The sequence below is a fragment of the Anolis sagrei genome, chromosome 2 (assembly GCF_037176765.1).
Source record: "Anolis sagrei isolate rAnoSag1 chromosome 2, rAnoSag1.mat, whole genome shotgun sequence".
Taxonomy (NCBI): Eukaryota; Metazoa; Chordata; class Lepidosauria; order Squamata; family Dactyloidae; genus Anolis; species Anolis sagrei.
The window spans coordinates 102,253,016-102,275,099 of NC_090022.1; the positions used below are offsets into that span (position 1 = coordinate 102,253,016).

A 22,084-nucleotide genomic window follows, 5' to 3' on the forward strand; every position below is an offset into this window, starting at 1 on the left:
ATCCTTGATTAGCTGCCAGGATACCAGCAACCTGGCACAGCCTATGGTTGAGACATGGCCTAGACCCTCTCCACACACACACACACATATCTCCCCTCTGGTGTGGCACTCTAAGCAGTGCCAGATGGCTGGATCTTGCCACCCACAATGCTTCTAGACCCATGCCAGGGCAACCAGGAATTGACTCCAAGGCTACATTTTTAATAATAGTTGATTTTTATATTTTGTTCCTTGGTGGATTTATATGAAATGGTCTTAATGTTCTGAATGGCTTAATTGCTCTTTAACATTAACTTGTGTATGTTTTTACTTGTATTTGTTTTGATATTCTGAAGCTGCCTTAAATCCCAGTATTCGAAGGAAAGGAAGGTAAAAATGTCTCCACAATGAGAGAAGTTTCCAGTTACTCCTATCACTCTCGTGGGAGTCCGAAGCAGATGACAGTCAGTTGTATTATCAGTTTAACCTAAACAAAGCTCTTAGGTGCCTGACTCTCTGAATATCTCCAAATTGATGGCTAGAGCCTAGCATCTAGAAATATTTTCCCAGTTCTCTGTAAATTGTTAAATATAGAGCTCTTATAAAAACACTTGAATTTGATGCCTAGAGATTGTGAAGCTCTACTTAAGGAAGAAATTGGCAAAAATGTATCTTAAAAATATTTATTTATTTATTTATTTATTTATTTATTTACTACGCTTATATACCGCAATTCTCAGCCCAAGGGCGACTCACTCCATGGTATTGTCATCAATTGACAAGATACTTGAAGGCACACATACACACTTTGACATGGTAGCTAAGAAAACACTGGCAGATGAAATTCCTTACTGGATCAAATTTATTCCAGCCAAATGGCCACTGTTCCCTTAAACTTGGCCTCTATGTGGTCCAATGTCACAGAGTTCACCTGCCTTACTGAATTAATTCAGATGTAATGCTAAACCACAGTGTAAAATCACAAGACAGACTGCTTGAGCTTTGTGCATAAGAACATTTCCCCATTCTTACCACAAGGCCAGCTGTAAGGAAGAGAATGGAAGCATCAGCTTCTAAAGGCCCTTTCACAACAGTTATAGTGCTATGATACCACTTTATCTACTGTGGTTGCAACCTGTGTAATCCTAGGATTTTCAGTTTAGGGAGGGGTACTTAAACATTTAAGAGGCCTAAAATACCCTGAAAGCATCAGACTGCATCTGTTCTTAGAAGCACAGCAGGGTCAACTCTGGTTAGTTCTTGGATAGAGGAGGTGCCAAAACATGCCAGCTGCTGTAGGCTATCTTTTAGAGAAGTGCATTTGCACTTCTTGCCTAAGGAAACCTAATAAGATGTACAGGGTTTCCATAATTAGATGGTACATGAAGGCATGTATACACACATGTAGAATTCCCAGCCAGAGAACTCTTCTACTGCATGTGACCAAACCATAAACCCGAGAGGACCATGGGATGCTGAAATGGCCATTAAAGTAGCATATCCTGTGCTGTAATCATGTGCAAAAGGAGGTTCTGATTTAAATTAATCATTGTTTCTTGCTACATCCAATTGAGGCCATTGTGCTTTTATTTTAAATGCAATGTATTGAAATAAACCAGATTTATATTGCAATTTATCATCTTGCCTTGTTTCAGTAAACCATATTTTAAAAAGGGATAGGATTTATGCAGATGTTGTTCATTGGCCAACTAGTACACATATGTAGTATATGTGTAGTATAAAACCACATATTACTTTTGTATTCCTTTTTAAATTATTAATAACAGATAAATGAATAAATAACAGCTATTAAGGAAAGGGAATTGCAATATTGATAGAAGTGAAGGGGGAAGGGAAAAGACTTATAGCAGAAGCGTATACATCTGTCATTTCCAGTTATAAAGTTTGGAGGCAGAGATGATATTGCTACCAAGGGTTCTGCTGGAATAACTCTCTTGATATTCCATCCAACTTTCTCTGAGATAATGTATCTGAATTTGAACATCTTCCAGAGTGCACTATAAATGCAGAATATACCGTAATTGCAGTTAATCTTCTTAAATATGTTTTCTGGCCCAGGTCAGTTTGTGCAAATGGTTACTTTCAAGTGTCCAGTTGCAACAGGCAAACAAAAAGGTTTAGGAAATTATTATTTCTATCATTGTGTTTATGAGTTGTAAAATACACACAGAGAAGTATGTGGATATGAATGTGTGGGCCTGGAGAAAGAATCTGATGATCAAAGCCTGAAAAAGAAATATCCTGACAAGATATACAAGTGTGTATGTGTATATAGATTTTCTTTATTTGTTTAACTTGGGTGTTTTTGTATTAGAATATCCACTGGGATACCAAAATCCATGAATGCTCAGGTCCTCTTATATACAACAGTGTAGTAAAATGATGTTCCTTATATAAAATGGCAAAAGATTTGCTTTCCGGATCCTGTTGATGCAATATGTATACAATGGGCTAATGCATAATGTATCTTGCATAATGACCTTAGCGGGAGCTGCTACTTATAAAATCACCAGGGCCTCCTCTCATAACACCCCAAGGGAGTCATTCTAAAATTTTGATCCTGAAAGCTCAGCACCATAATAGTACTGATTTGGCATGTCTTATAAACTTCAGGAGGATAGTTTTTTGAAAACAGTTTACATGTGTATACATAGGTCATGTCAGCATAAAACTTGTAGGATACATGAGATGATGCTGGACTGTGTTGTCCATACATGGATGTTCTGCTTGGCAGTACTAGATAGCAATTGCAATAAATCAGCCATGCAGTTTAGGTATATAGATTGCTTTTGCTGTCAACTCATGGCCTGACAGATCCTAATGGACTCCACCTCAACATCCCTCAGCTACCTTTTCCCCCATGCTATAGTTTTAAAATGAAAAATAGGCATTTTCTAAGTGTAACCCCCTGGTTGAAGCTACCAGATCCCTTTGCTGGGGTCTGCTTTCTTTATAATCCCCCTCTTAAGCTGACAATCTCGTATTTAGCTTGGCCATAGTAAGTGAGGAGGAAACAGAAGGCTGGTGAAGATAAAAGTGCATCAGTGGACAGAGCAGGAAAAGCCTTATGATGGTTGCATCCTGAGTAGGCTGTGAACTGGGCTTTAAAAACCTGTTCCCAGCAACAGGAGACAAGAAATCCTTGGTTACCAATTGTGAGGAGGGAGTTAAGACATAATGAACAGGGAGTAGCTGGATTTGGTCTTCCTGTGAACATTAGCTCAAGTTTTGAGTTGCGATTCTATATTCTTAAAGGCTTCTCTCTCTCTCTCTCTCTCTCTCTCCCCACTGCCATATACTTTAATTCATATTATCAAATCAGATAATCCACATTATCTACTTTAAACTGAATTATATGAGTTTACACTGCTATATAATTCAGTTCAAAGCAGGTGCAGCTAGTTAGTAGCTAGCTGCATTAAATCTATAACTGACTGAGAGGTCATGAGTTCAAAGCCAGCCTGGGTCAGAGTAAGCTCCCAACCCTTAATAGTCTAGCTTACTGTCGACCTATGCAGCCCGAAAAACAGTTGCACCTGGCAAGTAGGAAATGTAGGTACCGCTTTATGTGGAGAGGCTAATTTTATTAATTTATGATGCCATAAAACCTTCCAGCAGCATGCAGCAGAATGAGGAAGTACTCCATTAAAGGACTTGGTGCCACAAGTGGATGGTGAAGCAGCAGCTCCCCCTGGGGCTAGAATCGAGCAGACCCTCATAAAGCTGGAAAAAAGCTCAAATGTTAAACTGCCTCTGTGTCTGTTTATATATGTTGTATGTCTAAATGGCATTCAATGTTTGGCATTAATATGTGCATTATAATCCACTGAGTCCCCTGCAAGGTGAGAAGGGTGGAATATATATACTGTAAGTAAGTAAGTAAGTAAGTAAATACATCTGTATTTTAAGACAGTGTAGACGGGGTCTCAAACAATTTATAGCAGCCCTATGAATGGGATACCTTCAGGTCACCCGGTTAGAACTCTGCTCAAGTACTACAGAGTCAGGGCTATGGCCTCCTTGATATAATCTATGCACCTTTAATATGATCCTCCTTTTTTCCTACCCATTATCTTAACAAGCATTATTGGGGGAGTTTATGAGCCATGTCTTCTCATGGTTCTACTGTGGGTTTTTTTCTGTAACCACACACACTTACAAAGATTTCTGTTAGTGGATGCAAATTTGTGTGCCTTCAAGTCACCTGTTGACTTGTGGCAACCACATGGGTTTTCTTAGGCAAGGAATACTCAGATATGGTTTGCCATTATCTTCCTCTGAAATATAATAGCTTACAGTGACTGATCTTCCTTGGTGGTTTCCCAGTCAAAAACTAACCAGGGCTGACTTTTCTTAGCTTCCAATAATAGATGAAATGAATGTACTTAGGGCCTCTGGTTAATGGCATATCACAATTTGCTCAGGAATGAGATGGAAGGCTATTAGCCTTTGTGTTTTGTTCCCTCTCCTCTTCTTCTTAGTGGAAACACACATGTTACTCTCCAAAAAGTACATCTGTTCTGTTGAGGTTTATCTACTCCTGAAATGCTTGCAGTGGTCTATTTTAGATCCCAAGCAAGGCCAGATTGTGGGAGAGACACTTGAGACATCACTGTAAAGATGCCTATATCAGGTGAAGCAGAATGGATGAATTGTTTTGTAGGGTGTTACTTGCTCCCCACAAAACATATATTCAGTGAGGGACTGAAATTATTTTGTACTCTTAGTGTTTGTGTATGAATATGTAGCTGTAGTCCAAATTGGGCTACCGAGCCCAATTCAAAGTGCTGGTTTTGACCTTTAAAGCCCTAAACGGTTCTGGCCCTACATACCTATCCGAACGTATCTCGGCCTATCAGCCCACCAGGACCCTTAGATCTTCAGGAGAAGCCCTTCTCTCTATCCCACCTGCTTCACAGGTGCGGCTCGTGGGAACGAGAGATAGGGCCTTTTCTGCGGTGGCCCCCCGGCTTTGGAATGCCCTCCCTACTGAATTAAGATCAGCGACCTCGCTAATGGCATTTAGGAAAAAACTAAAAACCTGGATGTTTGAGCAAGTCTTCAATTGACCTTCGTCGTGATGTTTTATCTGACCATGGATTAGCAATCAAGACAACGAATTGGATGACGATTTTAACTATGAGATGTCCCAATCTGTATTGGTGGCCCAATACTGCGTATGTTTTTTGTATGTATTCTTAATCCTAATTTTTATATGCTTAAGTGAATTGTATTTTTTAACATTGTATATTTTAACATGTTGTAAACCGCAATGAGTCGCCGCACAGGCTGAGATATTGGCGGTATACAAGCATACCAAATAAATAAATAAATAAATAAATAGTCCAAGTAGTCCTCACTGTCTCCATAAGTCAGTAGTTTGGAATTCCCACTGTGGTCAGCGGTGAGAGATCTCCTTGCCAGACCTTAGTAGGGGACTCCCCTTAGTCAGCATATGACTCACAGCAAAAGATTACCTGCATAATGATTGCGCCTGGTTTGGGATCATAGATGAGATTAAGCAGAGCTTTGAAGCTTTCTTTCTTTCTTTTTCTTTTGGACAGCATGACATGCACAGTTACTGGTTGGGAAATTCTTGGAGCTGAGCTAAAATGTAATTTATTCAAAGCTGAAATACGGAGAGCCAGCATAATGTAGCAGTTTGCACATTGAACTTTTGTGTGGGTAAAACTTAAAAGTGTATAATAAGATAACTTTAAGGTAATTTATATTTCATATGCAGACATCGACTAGGAATAATTTTATACACAGTATTTTCAATAATTTTGTGCACAAAATAATGTTTGTGCACACTGAATCATCAAAGAGCAAGGGTGTCACAATTTTAGCCACTCATGTGGACAATTTTGAAGTATTTATTAGGAATACTGAAATTCAAATAAGGTATACCCAACATTTATTACCAATTATCTCATAGAACACAGGCTTATATTGCTGTTCGGAACAGAAAGCACCAATTAGAAATGTAACATATCCTTTTTATTGCACACTTACATTATAAATGTTAAGTACTGGCTTCCTAAGTGTTCACCACAATTTCCCTACTACAGGGAAAACCAGTTGATCCCTAACCCATCTAAAACACAGACATGTGCCTTTCATCTCAAGAACAGAGAAGCATCCCGAGCTCTGAAGATCACCTGGGAAGGAATCCCACTGGAGCATTGCAGCGCACCCAAATACCTGGGAGTCACTCTGGACCGTGCTCTTACCTACAAGAAGCACTGCCTGAACATCAAGCAAAAAGTGGGTGCTAGAAACAATATCATACGAAAGCTGACTGGCACAACCTGGGGATCACAACCAGATACAGTGAAGACATCTGCCCTTGCGCTGTGCTACTCTGCTGCTGAGTATGCATGCCCAGTGTGGAACACATCTCACCACACTAAAACAGTGGATGTGGCTCTTAATGAGACATGCCGCATTATCACGGGGTGTCTGCGCCCAACACCACTGGAGAAATTACACTGCTTAGCCGATATTGCACCACCTGACATCCGCCGGGAAGTAGCAGCCAATAGTGAAAGGACCAAGGCAGAGACATCTCCAGCTCATCCACTGTTTGGGTATCAGCCAGCACGCCAACGACTTAAATCTAGACATAGTTTTCTAAGATCTACAGAGACACTCGCTGGAACACCTCAGCAAGCGAGAGTCCAAGAGTGGCAGGCTCAAACCCAGCACTTCAACCAATGGCTGATACCAAATGAGAGACTCCCCCCTGGGCACACAGAAGACTGGGCGACTTGGAAGGCATTGAACAGACTGCACTCTGGCACCACGAGATGCAGAGCCAACCTGCAGAAATGGGGCTACAAAGTAGAATCCTCGACATGCGAGTGCGGAGAAGAGCAAACCACTGACCACCTGCTGCAATGCAACCTGAGCCCTGCCACATGCACAATGGAGGACCTTCTTGCAGCAACACCGGAAGCACTCCAAGTGGCCAGATACTGGTCAAAGGACGTTTAACCAGCTACCAAACTCACAAGTTGTGTATTTTTCTGTCTGTTTGCTTTGCTCTGTTAGAAATGTAATATAATGGACTGGTTGCTCTGACACAGCAAATAAATAAATAAACCACAATTTATATTATTTAGGGATGGGCACTTAGAAATATCATCAGTACATACATAAAAAAGTTTTAGAGCAATCCTATTTAATATGGTGGCTGTAAAGAACCTCAGCCACTGGTAATGAAGCTGCCACCCAATTGTAGAGAGACGCTACCAACTAGTGAGGAAGCGCCTAGGTTTAGGAGAGAGGAGCCACTGATTTGTAAAAGGCTCTGGTATTAAAGACTCTGTTTGTGTTGTGAGGTAATTTTGGTAGAGTGGGTGCACCGAACGTAAAATTAATGGAGATGAGGCAGTTTTAAAAACCAAAGAGAACAAGTTTATTTTTAAACAAAGCGTATGGTTGCAGTATGAAGATGTTAAGCTTGGCAAATACTTGATGGTTACATGTAACTTGGTTGCGATACAATTCAGACTTTCGATGTTACAACTTATGAACTCTTGCTGTGGTGAAGCGCTTTATTAACCAGTGTTCCCTGCAATGAATAGTCTTTCTGTTTGATCTATACTTGATCAAATCACAGATCTCCAGTCTTCCTCCGACTAGCGATCCTAGCAAGCCTCTGTTAGTTCTTTCTAACTAAAGCAACTAACAAGGTTTTCCCCTTCAGCTTCCTAGCTGAAGAAATCTCTACTATTCACGAACACTAAAACCTGGCTCTTCACTTCTTCACTCCTCAGAGTCTAAAACTTACTCTCCTGCTCTCTCAGAGTCTTCCCCCCTGACTGACTCTAACTGTCACTTTTTAAAACCTTTACTCTCTAAGCTCCTCCCACCTCCTCTTCTGCCTCGTTTCCATGGTAACACATTTCTCACAGCTAGGCCGCTCCAGCCTTAGGGCAACCAATTCAAACATAAATACAGTTATAAGCATATTATTATAAACACTTCTGTACAGTGGCCCATGGACTAGTGAGTGTCAGCTGGTACTCTCTGGCAAATTGGCAGGAATCTACACTAATATGATGATAATATGGCACAAATATACTGGTCTTTCCCTTGTTGGTGAGAAAGTTGTCAGTCTTCTTTATCACCTTGTAAACCACTGCTTTGGGATACTAGGACATAACTGACTATGTAGAATAAAATATAACTGTACAGGAATCTCAGTGAATGATCTTGCTTTGCTCATTGTTTGACCTTGTCTTGGAATCATAGAATTATAGAGTTGGAAGAGACCATGTGGGCCATCTAGTCCTATCCCCTGCCATGCAGAAAAAGCACAGTCAAAGTACCCCTGACAGATGGCGATCCAGCCTCTGTTTAAAAGCTTCCAAGGAAGGAGCTTCCACCACACTCAGAGGTAGAGGGGTCTAACTATTTTAAACAAAAATATTTGTTGTGCTTTACCAGAAATGAAGGAAGGTTGTTTAGAATGGCCCATGGGTGCATAAACTGATAATTGGAAGGAAGTATAATACACTGTGCTGTAGACAATGAAGATGTCATTAGTGACATGCTCATTTCCATCCTTAGCCAAAGTTAAGCAATACTGTTAAATTTGCATTTGGCTCTCCCTGTTTAAATCAGAAAGAGCTGAAATGCTTTGTTTTGCTGAATAATGTCTTCATTTCATAATGATTCTTGCTGTAACATCCATTTCATAAAATGCATGTAACAATCCTATTAGAGAAGGGTTGTTAAAGCCTTCTATTTCACAAGAATGACTCTCCCTTTTCTCATGTTTTCCAAAGAGTTAGCAGTTTGTCTGCATTGACATCTGTGGTGTGAAATAATATCTGATGCTCAACTCTTATGGCTCCATCTGTTTTATGAATCCTGATCATGCCACAGTTTAAGCTTCAATAAGAACAAAAAAATAGCCATACAGAAAAGAAAGGTTCTTCTAGGTGGAGATAAATCTATAGATTTTTAATATTTTTAAAAAATCTCATTGAATGGATACATTGGTGAAGGAGGAGCATTCCAACAACCACTTGTTGTAGCTACTATTTTAGTGACAAATCTTGAGACACACAGAATATGACATAATAAAACGAGTACCTCCCCCCCCCCCCAAAAAAAAATACAACCCCTTTCTCTCTCTCTAAGGAAATGGAAGCAGAGTGCAGATTAGGGTAGGACATGATATTGAGATGGAAAATATAAAAAAACCCCACAAAAACTAGCTAGTGCAGAATATTTGGAGACTTCAAAATTAGAGTAACATAACGAGTCCTTCAGAATCCCATTTCCTTGAATTATATCCTTTTATTCTGAGTTCTGCATTCTTTCTCCTTTGTTTTCATTTCACTCATTCACTGAATGCTTTTTTTCAGCAACTTACTAAAGATCTACTTGGTTATTCTCTGTAAAGAAAAGCGATATAAAGAATGTCTGAACAATGCTGTCATTACAAAAACTCAGGAACAGGAAACTATCTTATTGTTGAGCTATTCAAATATTCAGGAGTGGATGGCCTATGAGCTATCAAAAATGGATTGGATAAGGAGCCAATTGCTTATAAATTATATTGGAGTAGTAGGGTGTGTTGTTGTTTCCAGGCTGTATATTGGAGCAGATAATATGTGTAATACACTGTACCACCCATCCAAATAGTGTAAGACATAATGAAACAAAGATAACTGAGAACTTAGCCCAGTTGGCAAGAGAATTCATATTGTATTCTCTGCCACAGACTGTGTTGGAGGCTCCTTCTTTGGAGGCTTTTAAATAGAAGCTGGTAGTTTGCATGTGATTCTCCTGCTTCTTGGCAGGGGGTTGGACTAGATGGCACATGATATCTCTTCCAACTCTATGATTCAATGATTCTACTCTGGAAAAATTCCCCTTCTTTGACTTCAGCAGCTTTCTTTAGGGTCATGGTCAAAAAAGGAACTTTTACACATTTGTTGATTAGAATAGATACCAGTCAAAATAAAACATGGAAGTAGACTAGGGAGGGGTAAAGAAACCAACTTAGAAGTGGAAAGGTATTTATAAACAATGATAGTGACTAGCTTTGAATATGAAGCCTCTTCTCAGTCAACACCCTTCTGAGGAGCACTGTGTCAAGTTAAAATGGGCTGAACTGGAATTCAGGGCAGTAATTGTACCCTCTCTTCTCCATTTACAATTAGCCAGAAATGACTTCTTCCTCACCTGCCACACATAACTTTTTTTTTTAAAGAAAAGAAACCTGCTATTTATTTTTGGCTGATTGGATTGTGCTCTGACCTGCACATTGTTCCCTGCTAGCAAATCTTACCCAGTGGTTATGCTATGAACTCTGTCTTTTCAAACCAGTCATTGGATGACTGCTGTTCATGTTGAGATATGGAAAAGAAATACTTGGAAGAGCCTTATAAAGGAGACATAATAATTAAAGAATGCAAGTTATTAACATGGTGAAATAGGCGTGGGACAGGAAAATGTGTCAGTGCATGTCAACTGGTAATGTTACAGGATTATTTTGGGAAAATCCCTCCCTGTTTCTCTACTCATAAGTTGTGATAAAATAGATGTTGACTCTAGAGCATGGAAAAGTGATCCTCCAGAAGAAGGCAGGGGTGGTGATTCTCAGGGTATTACTAATTAAATTATAGCTTCAGAATCCTTCAGTGAATAGAATAATAGAGTTCGAAGAGACCTTGTGGGTCAGCTAGTCCAACCCCCTGCCAAGAAGAAGGACAAACTCATTCAAAGCACCCCTGACAAATGGCCATCCAGCTTCTGTTTAAAAGCTTTCAAAGAAGGAGCCTCCACAAAACTCCAGGGCAGAGAGTTCCACTACTGAACAGCTCTCACAGTTAGCAAATTCTTCCTAATGTTCAGGTGGAATCTCCTTTCCTGTAGTTTGAAGCCATTGCTCCGTGTCCTTGTCTCCAGGGCAGCAGAAAACAAGCCTGCTCCCTCTTCCTTATGACATCCTTTCACATATTTATACATGGTTATCATGTCCCCTCTCAGTCTTCTCTTCTGCAGGCTAAACATGACCAGCTCTTTAATATGGCAAGTGATCGCTGTGATCTCCAAGCCCAACTTTTCCAAGCTATACTCCAGATGTTATTAGACTGCAATCCACCTTCCAGGTATTGTGAGATGGAAGCTGCTATCTAGCAATACCTGGAAGGCCATTGTTTTTCAGCTCCTGGTATACAGCTTCCAAAAGTAATGGGGCTGGGCCTTCAATTCTCAGAGAAGACTGTTCTGATAAGACATCCTTTCTCATTGTGGTTGGAGATGACATCTCTCATTGAAACCGGTGTACCCTTAACTCTGTGTTCTTCTTTTCTCTTCACAGTGTTGGATCAACTCCTTCCTGAGCTGAATGTACTGCTCAAACTTTTGGACCATGAATACTTGAGCTCAACCACAATGGAGAAGAAAACAGCTGTCTCAAACATCTTACAGAAGCTGCAGCCTCCCACAGGTCAGGAAGCCTTCTTTGCCATTACTTGTTTCTGCACTTCTGAGAAGCACCTCAGCATCCTTTAAATGTTGATGGGACTATAAATCCCAAAATCTCCAGCCAGCAGGAATGCTGGGAGTCAACAATAACTGAAAAGCCAGTTATTGCACTATACATGCTCATCCTCCTGCTCTTCCTTTACATTCTTTTTCTTTTTTTTTTGGCTTATTCCTAAGGTATAGATAACTTGATTAACAAGGAACAGTCTACATCCTGCTCTTGTGACATATTTAAGCTCTTGACATGTCAGTGCAAGCGTCTGTGCAGGACTTGTCAGATTTAAGAATGAAAGAATGATATGGGTGGACCACTACAGCTTCCTGGCTACTTGCCTCCACTGTGACAGCTACACCCAGTGCAGCTAGCAGGGCCTGTTTTTCCCCCTTTTTAAAGAAAACAACCCTACCTTTGGAATCCAAAGGGCTTCAAAGTACCAAAAAAGGTTGTTAAGGCTCCTCGATCGAACACCTATCATTGTGTGAAAGTGGCTAGAACAGCTTGGGAGCTTTAGTGTTAATGTGAATGCACTAATAGTATGTTGTCAATATTAAGAAATAATAAAAAGGATTTATAAAATAAATTCACTAGTTAATTAATTAAATTGTTATACAAACTCTCACACATATATATATGGCCCTTGTAGTCCCTTCAAATGCTGGAACTGTATACTTCACTGATTTAAAATTATAAAAAAGCAGCAATGAATTAGGTTAATGGCAAACAACAACAACAACAACAACCTTTATGTATAAACTACCCTCTCTCCCCGAAGAGACTCAGGGCGGTTTACAGAAATAATAAAAGTGGCAAATATTCAATTCCAATAAACACAAACAACAATCAAGGCAAAACATGAAATCAAATAACTCAATATAACAACTGAAGTAAGGGTTAGACTAAATAAACATAATGAGTACAGAGAGTCAAATGTTAACCATTATTTAAAAAATAACATTCTTGTCATTTACTGATTGCAATGACAAAATCTAACAATATAGTTTAAAACAAATCCTAATAAATTTGAGTCGAGAAATTAAATTTTATTGAATTGTTTCTAGCTCTGGGCTAGAAGACTTGATCTTTGTGGGGAAGGATATACTAGTTCAGCCAGTAGGGATCATCAACAAACAAGCCTTCAAATTCCCTGGCAGCTACCAAACTGGTGTTGTAATGAATATAAAAGAAGTAATACCTGTATAGTTTATCTTGTAAAAACAATAGCACCTTACGACAAATTGGCAAATGAAAAATCCAGGGGAGAGTGCTAAATGCCCCATTCCCAACTGCTGCAGACCTGGTCCAAATTAAATCCCATGATGTATGGTTCCACCTTCCAATCTTGTAGGTTTTTTTTTCGTGTCAGGAGCATCGCTCCTGACATGAATTGGCCGCCTGTAAGGATTGGCCGCCTGTAAGGATGTTGCCCAGGGGACACCTGGATGTTTTGATTTTTTTTACCATCCTTGTGGGAAGCTTCTCTCATGTCCCTGGAGCCAGCAGAGGGAGCTCATCTGCACTCTCTCTGGATTTGAACCTCCGACCTGTCAGTCTTCAGTCCTGCCGGCACAAGGGTTTAACCCATTGCGCAACCGGGGGCTCCTTAATCTTGTAGGTGATCCTGTTCACTGAGCTTCCACTACAGACTGCCTTTGCTGTCTGTACTGAGCTGAGCCCATAGAACTGAATATTTAGGGCCTTTGGTTTCTTAGTACAGTTTCAGTATCTCTTATCCAAGATACCTAAAAATAAAAGTATTTGGGATTTCAGAGTTTTTGGATTTGCAATACCTGTATTTCCATATAACTGCATGATGAGATACCTTGGTGATGGGATCTAAGTTTAAACATGCAATCGATAAATGTGTCATACACAGAGCTTAAAATAATTTTATGCACAATATTTATAATACTTTTGTGCATAAAACAAAGCTTATATACACTGAACCATCAGAAAGCAAAAGTACCACTCTCAGCCACCCTGGAAGGCGCTGAACAAGCTGCACTCTGGGACCACGAGATGCAGAACTAACCTTAAGAAATGGGGCTACAAAGTGGAGTCCATGACATGTGAGTGTGGAGAAGAGCACACCACAGACCACCTACTACAATGCAACCAGAGCCCTGCCACATGCACAATGGAGGACCTTCTCACAGTGACACCAGAGGCACTCCAAGTGGCCAGCTCTGGTCAAAGGACATTTAGCATGATGTCATTTTTTTTTAAAAAAAATATGTTTTTAAATACATATTAACTGTACCCTAAACTCACTTCTGACAAATAAATAAATAAATAAATAAGCATGCCACCCCTGTGGACAATTTTGGATAAAGGATGCTGAACCTATTCAGGATCTGTGATTTTTGCCTCCTTTCATTAAGAGAGAGAAAGAGAGATCTCTCTAAACTCTATCTTGTCTTTCTTCACACATTGTTCTCTGGAACATTTTTCCCTGTAGAAGGTCTTGCAATTTCCACCTCATGTCTACATGTCATGTCCATATTTTTCATACTGCAGGGCACTTGGGTCCTATCTGTGGAGATGGGCGACTCCCTCCGGTGTGGGGTTCCATGTGCATAGAGTCCTCTAGCTGACCTTGAGGAGCAAAGATAAACAAACATAAACATTAGCTGGCAAGAACTAATTTTTCTGGTCTTTGATTTATTTGAGCCCTATGGATACACATGAGGGATCTTAATATTTATGACAGCTGCCTGTGTATGGCAAATAAAAGGCAAGCTTTTGACAGATTCTTTATATTGAGTTTTTAGTGCCTTATATCTTCAAAGGTGACTACGGCACCTTTCCTTTTAAGGGAAAATGCTTAATTAATTCTCCACAAGTGTTCTTGATAAATGGAGCAGGTCCAGCTGTTAAATGCTTAAAATGTGTGTATACGTCTAAGAGAGAGAGAGAGAGAGATGAGTGAAGTGCTGCAGCAACTGAACCCTGAGGCAGTGTAAATAGTGATACTAGATCATATTGTAGCTGGAAAGGAAGTGCTCTGTGTTTCCTGTGGAAATGTTCTCCCAGTAGCTTTCCTGCTGGCTAATTTATGCTGAGAGAGACGATTTCCATGGGAATAGCAATGGCTTGGTTTCTCTCATCTCCTGTCCTCCTGCAACACCCAGTGTACTTCCATGTTACTTGAAATGACTCAGTCAAGCAAATGATTCAGTGGGAGGGTCACCTCTGAAATTAGTGATGGGTTTTCATCCTTGCTTTCCACTTTTCGGATGACGGATGTATGGAGAAACAAATAAATAAAGTTTGCTGTGCCAGCCCGGAGGGTCTCACTCTGGCAGGATGCTGTTGTTTTCCTTCTCTTTCCCTATTAGCCATCTTATACTACTTCTGGAAAACATTGGATTTTTTTTGGGGGGTGGGGGGTGCCAATGCCTTTCAGGGATATGAGGAAACAATTGCAAGATTCATCCAGTACCTGCAAACATTTCCGCTCTTCACACAAGCTATGAGGCACAACTCCAAGGATTTTAAGATGAGATGGGTACAATTATAGTGCTATGATCCCACTTCAATTGACATGTCAACATCTCATACAGCCCTGAAATTTGAGGTGGAGGAGTACTTATAATTCTCAACCGGAGAGCTTCTCTAGTGCCTCTGACCAAACTACAAACTCCAGGCTCTCATGGGATGGAGCCATGGCAATTAAAATAGAATCATAATCCTGTAAATGTCCAATGTAAAAGGGACCAAGTCTCTTTCCTATCTTCTGCTTCCTGTGAGTTAGTCCCACAGTCTACCAGGAAAGGTCTACTATGGATTGAAAATTTGTATTTCTGCAACATCTGCATAGCCCATAATTCTGTGGCTTTCCCCAAAATGGGTTCTCTAGAACTAAGTGAAAGCCAGGACCAGCCCTACTGTTTTGCAAAGTGGAGTGACCACTCCAGTAAGCAGATGTGAAGGTGCAAAGCTGAGTAGCACTGATAAGGTAAAATCTTACTTCAACAATGGAGTCCTCTAACAAATCTGATATTCTAGTGGGTCCAGGGCAGAACGTGTCTTCCAGGTTAGCCTGTTGCCTTCAAATATGGCAAAAGATGTTCTTTGCCAACATAGGTTGTGTATCTCTTATCCAAAATGCTGGGGTCTCTCCATTGCAATGTTTAAAAATACCTACATTTGCATATATGTAAATAATGGAATATCTTGGAGATAGGACCCAGGTCTGAACACAAAATGCATTTGTGTTTCATAGACACCTTATATACATAGCATGAAGATAGTTTTTTTCCCAACATTTGTAACCAAGAAAGCAAAGGTGCCACTCTCTCAACCACCCATGTGGAAAAATCTGGGTTTTGGATTTCCAGAGGAGGAATGTTCAGCCTTTACTGAAGTAAAGTTCAGTTGCCATTGTAGTTTAGTTCTTTGCATGCAAGGAGGTGTCCTCTTGCCTCCACAAGGTCTTGAAATGATGGTACTTTAGATATCCATTTCATTGCTAAAATTGAGCTGCTGTTCCCTGGAAACTTTTTCTGCTATTGCTATTGATCACCCTCCTATCTAGCTTTGAAAGGATATTTAGTGTGATCTAGGGCTTCTTCTGTTCACCTAGAAAAATGGTGAGAACAAGTAAGGGCTTGCTAAACAGTCTGGTTTTCTTTTCTATTAAATACAGCTGAAGCATATTCTTCAGAGTCCACTGTAAACCCTGTACAACAGATTCATGTAAATGTCTAAAACAGCCACTAGGTAATATTCAGAAAACTTTTACTGTTGTCAAGTTTTTGGGACCTCAACAATGAGCTGAGGGGACCCCATTTGGGGTTGTGACCCACCATTTAAGAAGTAGTGGTCTACAGCGGTTCTCTGCTCCCTGTTGTTCATAATATTTTTTCTGTATTGCAGGGAAAGATGTGAACTACATGTATATGAATACAGAAACCCTCCACAATGGAACAAGCTTTGTGGAGTCCCTCTTTGAAGGCTTTGGTATGTAATATAACCATCTCCAACCTGTATATTTATCTCTTGCTTTTTGGATATGTATGTTTGTTGGTTTCAAGTTCAAGCCTGGCACCACAAATTGGCAGTGTGCAGCATTGTCCTGTTTTCTTGCAGAGACAAAAATTTTATTTGTAAATATTTGATGAGAACAAAGTAAATATTCTTAGCTTTGTACAGTGAACATTGTGTGCTCATTATCGCAAAACGTCACTTTGAGGGTTGGCCATTTCACTCATTTTTAGTTTTATCTTGTTTTTTAAACTGTTGATCATCAGTAACAATTGACACATTATTTGATGAAACATTATAATAATGATCAACTTGTAACACATTGGAATTTGGGACTACTGATTCTAAGCTTCCTCCTTTCTCTCTTTCTGCTGGCAGGCAAAGGCCTTTAAAAAAAAGCAGGCCTTTGGGTCTTAATTTGGGGTGGCAGGCATATCTTGTAATGGGTTGTGTTGTGCTTTTATTTTCTAAAATTAACTTTCCTATATCTTTAAAGCTTTTTTACTTTGAGTCTTTAATAGAATTGTTGTGTATTTGTCTTCTACCTTTTGTACTCATAAATTCTTTTAGCTGTACATTTGTTTGATTTGCTATAGGCTTCCTTGGGTCTTGTGCCGGGAGAATATCAAATAAATCCACAAATAAGCAAATGAGCAAACAAGCTTTTATAATACACCTAGGTTTTTTAATCATGTCAGAAAGGACTTGAGATAACTGCAAGTCGCTTCTGGTATGAGACATTGCCCAGGGGACACCCAGAAGTGTTACCAGATATGGGAGGCTTCTCTTATGTCCCTGCATGGAAAGCTGGGGCTGACAGATGGGATCTCACCCCATCTCACATATTTGATCCATCGACCTTTAGGTCAGCAGTTCAGTTGGCACACCGCGGCTCTGATACCCTTAGTGTAGAGTTGTGAGTTGTGAGATCTAGGTTCTGGTCCCCACTGAGTTAGGGGTTGTAGTGAGGTTAAAATGGCCTACAGAAGAACCGTACATTAAATGAGAGGTAATATTATATATATGCAACCAGAAAAGAATGAAAAGTTAACTTAATAAATGAATACATTGGCATGCATAATCTTTTATACTATGTCAACTGAGTATAATATTCACCAAAACAACCATTAAAAAATCTAAGAAGATTTAGCAACTCCAGCAACATCCAGTAATTCCTGAACTTGTATTATGTTTGCATCCCCTGTAATAGTTCCCATCTTTCTCTATTGTGGATGAAGACTCAGATAGAAGTGGGTACAAAAATAGCACAACCTCTGTATTCTTAGGAGTTATGCTCCTGAACCTACTGTGGAAAGAAGACACTGTGGCTAATATCAGACCCTATTGAAATTATTGACATCAGCTGAAAGTTGTCATAGAGTCACGCCTCTGGGAACTTTATAGGTTCATCATGGTACTTCTATAATAACTTCCAGTGGAAACAATACTTAGAATTGCCAAGGGGACCTAGAACGTTCCCAGAGGGGACATATTTTGTCAGCTATAATAGATGAAACCAAATGTCATACTATATGTTATTGCATTTAATTTTTTTAAAAACTCAAATAGCAGCTCCTTTGAAGAAAATTGAGTGGGAATTATTTAACCCTTTCATCTTCTACTTTAGTCCTAAAGGATAATCATCCCTTTGGATCTCCTTTTTCCACTGTATACTTAATGCACTTGAGTCTCATAGTAAAGGCTCTACCTAGCATAATATCCCCAAACTACTGTATAATTATTCCAAATGCTCAGACAAAGACAGCATCTGGATATGAGGTCATCAGAAAACTCATTTAAGCTGATTCCAAAATGCCCTCTTCCTATGTTAAGCCAAAGCTTGGGAAATTATTTTAAAAATTAACTTCAATGATAGTTCTCAAAAGTTCTTTGGATTACCTTTTCTGTCTAGCTTTTTTATCTAGTATCACAGGATGATTCGGGCCATTGGCCCATGGTACAACACATATTATTTCCCCAGCTCCCTAGCTTTAATATCCATCAGCATAAGACATAGCATAAGTCGGCTCTTGAACCACACAATGTTCTTTCTTCACCATTTGGTGAGATAACAGAAAGTTACAGGTGTGCTGCAAAATGCATGTCATTATTTCTTGTTAAGTTGACATAATGACATTTAGCTTTGCATTTGTTAATGTAAAAATGAATTAATTGCAAATTGCTCATTATCTGTTCCTCATTACTTTTGAGCTCTGAGAGAGGTATGCTGCTGCCCCTCCTTTTCTGTGCCCTCCTCACCATCCTCTTCCTTTCCCATCCTCCAAGTGGCTCAAAATTGTAAGGCATTTAATACATTCAATGCCCTGTGCTCTTCTGGGCACAATTATTGGGAATTGCAATTTCTTCAGTGTAGGGCATTAAGAAGGAAAAGAGGAATGTATGATGCAACAGGAACATTGCATGCTCAGATGTTATCACTAGCATATTGTAATGTTCACCCCATAACTTTTAACCTTCTTTCCAGACTGTGACTTGAGCAATCTTCAGGATATGCAAGAGGATGAGGGAGATGCCAAAGAGGGCATCAGCTTGGAGCTTTCCAAGAGTCAGTTGACTAAAAGTGTAAGTCTTGTCAATTCCTCATTTATCTATAACTGAATGTTTACTAGGACAAATGTTTTGGAAAGAGCAGTGCTAGCAGGGAGAACAATTGGGGTGCAACATCTACACTGTAGAATTAATACAGTTTGACAACACTTTAACAGCCATGCTTCAGTGCTATGGAAAGAGTGTTTCCTCTTCGTGGTATCCGTGGAATGCACACAAATGGTAGTCTGGTGCACGTGTGCAGCAACCCCGGAATCTGTATAAAGAATAACATCAATCAGTAGCCCCACCCCCTCCCCATGAGGTACTGAGACCACGTGGTGCTACTGCTCAGTTCCCCTTTTTTCCGCGCTCGCAGCAGCACCTCCTGGATCTCTCTCCTGTACCTTACCTGCTTGCCTGATGCCTTCAGGCTTTAAGAAGTGCTCCGTGTGCGGGGGCACTCTTCCGGAGACGGATGGCCACGACCGGTGTCTTCTTTGCCTGGGGGAGGCTCACGTCGTCTCCTCCTGCGCGGCCTGTAAGTCTCTGACTCCCCAGGCCCGAAAACACCGGGACACGCGCTTGAAGGCTCTCCTTTACGAGAGAGCCCTCTTCCCCCAGTCGTTTCCAGCCCCGTCTCCTTCTCCTGCTCCATCTTCCTCGGCTCTTCCCTCGATGCAAGCTCCACCCACCCCGGTGCCTTCCTCTTCCAGGGTTCCGCCCTCCAAGCGTCCCCACTCCCACGATCGGGACGCTGGGGCTGCAAAGCCCAAAAAGAAGAAGAAAAAGGAGGCGCGACCGTCGGCCACGCCTCCCCTGGCGCCTCTCCAAGACCGGCTGCCTCGGTCTTCGGACCCGCCCACGCCGGCGCAACGGCCCGTGGACGCGCCGGGCCCGGCGCCGCCGACACCGGGCCGCGATGTGGGCGTGCCTTGCTCCCCCGACGCGGGGGCGGCCGCCCACCATCGGAGCCTTCCTGCGGGCCTGGTGCCCTTGCTCCCATCTGCCTCCTTGGAGGCCGGGCCCGCGCTCGGTCCCGACCGCCGCCGTCCCAAGCCGGAGGCTGCGGGACCGCGCAGCCTTTCGGGCCGCTCTCGCTCCCCGCCGGCCTCGGAGGGCCGCGCCCCGCGTGAGCAACCTCTGTCCCCGGCCTTCCTCTCCCCGTTTCGGGCCCGGGGCTTCTCCCAGGGGGACCCGCCTGCCTTTTCCTCTCCCCCTCCCTCTCTGCGGGCCTCGGGGAGCTTTATTACCTGGACTGGCACTCCAACCCACGAGGCCTCGCGGGACCAGTTTATCCACCGCTCTCCTGGGGGCAGGGCCTATGTGTTTGGCCCCGTGCTGGTGCCTGAACACCGACTCCGGTCTCCAGCCCCGCCGGCTCCTTTCCATCCTCAGGCCCCCGGGACGCCTCAGGGGCCTTGTGCTACTCCCCCCGACCCGGACCTTTCTTCCAATTCTGGGTCCCGTTCGTCCCACTCCGGGGTCGCGGTTGATGGGGATGACTGCTCTCTGCCCCCCCAACCTCCTGATGCAGCGGGGTTCTCCGCGATGCTTCTTCGCTTATCTCGGGCGCTGAAGGTGCCCATGCCGTCCCCTCAGCAGCCAGTAGAGGACTTTCTCTTCCCTTCGGATGAGCAACAACAGGCTCCCATGCCCTCCACGGTTCTTCCTTCTATTCCATACTTGCTCCAGTTGGCGAAACCGCCCGACTCCTCTCCTTCTCTTGTGTCGCCCGTGTCTCGCCGCAATGACCTTCTTTATAGAATCGACCTCTCCGCCGCCCCCTGGGTCGCGAAGCCTCCGGCCCCCAATACTGTGGTTACCGACATGGCCGTGGGAAAGAAGTTTAAGCCTCAAACTGCGCCGTCGGATAGGGAGGGCAAGAAGGTTGACGCGATGGGCAAGAAGGTTCATGCCGCTGCGTCTTTCACTATGCGTCTCGCCCACTATCAGGCCTACATGGCCTCCTACCAGACCTACCTGTGGGCTCGGATGGCCTCCTACCTCCAATATCTTCCGGACCAACACCGGCCTTTCGCTGGGGCTGTGCACCAGGAGGCTCTTCTTCTCTCCCGTGCCCAGAAGGATTTGGCCAAGCACGCGGCCGACTCCGCTGGTCGGCTTCTGGCGGTCTCGACGTCCATTCGTCGCCATGCCTGGCTCCGCGCCTCCACCCTGTCGGATGAGGGGAAGGCGCTCGCTGAGCATCCCCCCCCCCACGACGCGGGGCTTTTTAACCCGGAGACGGATACTCAGCTTAAGAGTAAGCAGGAGGTCCGCCAGTCCGCCCACAAGTTTGGCTACCCGGCTCAACGGCCCTTTCGTTCCTCCGACCGCGGACCCGCCCCGTTGGCTCCGTATCCTCGCCGCCCCTACCCTTCCTCCTACTCGACGGGCTACAGGCCTTTCCCGCAGGCCTCTGCGCCCCAGTCCTCCAGACAACCCCAGCAGGGGCGGTCGCGGCAGCAGGGTAAGCCCCGCTATCAGCCCAAGCCGCGGCGTCGCTTTTAGCGCTGCCTCTCCTTTCTCTACTTCTCCGTTGCTGCTCCCCGCCCCGCTTGCTTCCCCTCCATGGCACGATGCTGCCTCGACGTTTTCGGTTTCCCTTTCTTCCCTTGAGAAGCGTCAGCTTCTCCCCGGGGTGCATTTTCGTTTTGGTTCCCGTTTGTCTGAGTTTTTCCCCGCCTGGCAATCGATAACCACCGATCGCTGGGTTTTGAGTGTGGTCCGCCATGGCTATGCCATTGATTTTCACACCCGTCCACGCACGGGCGCCCTTCGGGCCACCCCTCCGTCGGCGGCTTGTGGGATGAGGTCCACTCCCTGCTGTCTAAAGGGGCGATTGCCCCCTTGCACCCTGATTTCTTTTCTCATGCGTTTTTTTCCCGTTATTTTTTGGTTACCAAGAAAGGCGGGGGCCTCCGGCCCATAATGGACCTCAGGGCCCTTAATGAACATGTTTGGTCTCCCACGTTTCGGATGGTGACGCTCCCAACCATCCTCCCCCTTATCCCTCCGGGTGCCTGGTTCGCGACCCTT

General features: G+C 42.8%; 1 protein-coding gene across 2 annotated transcripts in view; it reads left to right on the forward strand.

Annotated features, from left to right (window-relative positions):
- AFAP1L1 (actin filament associated protein 1 like 1) overlaps nt 1-22,084 on the forward strand; it is an 87,123-nt gene that overhangs the window by 38,220 nt on the left and 26,819 nt on the right. For both annotated transcript variants that reach the window (XM_060765064.2, XM_060765063.2), the window contains exons 2-4: nt 11,345-11,473; nt 16,388-16,471; nt 18,981-19,078. In XM_060765064.2, coding sequence (XP_060621047.2) covers nt 11,345-11,473; nt 16,388-16,471; nt 18,981-19,078 — 311 coding nt within the window. The remainder of the gene's footprint in view (nt 1-11,344; nt 11,474-16,387; nt 16,472-18,980; nt 19,079-22,084) is intronic.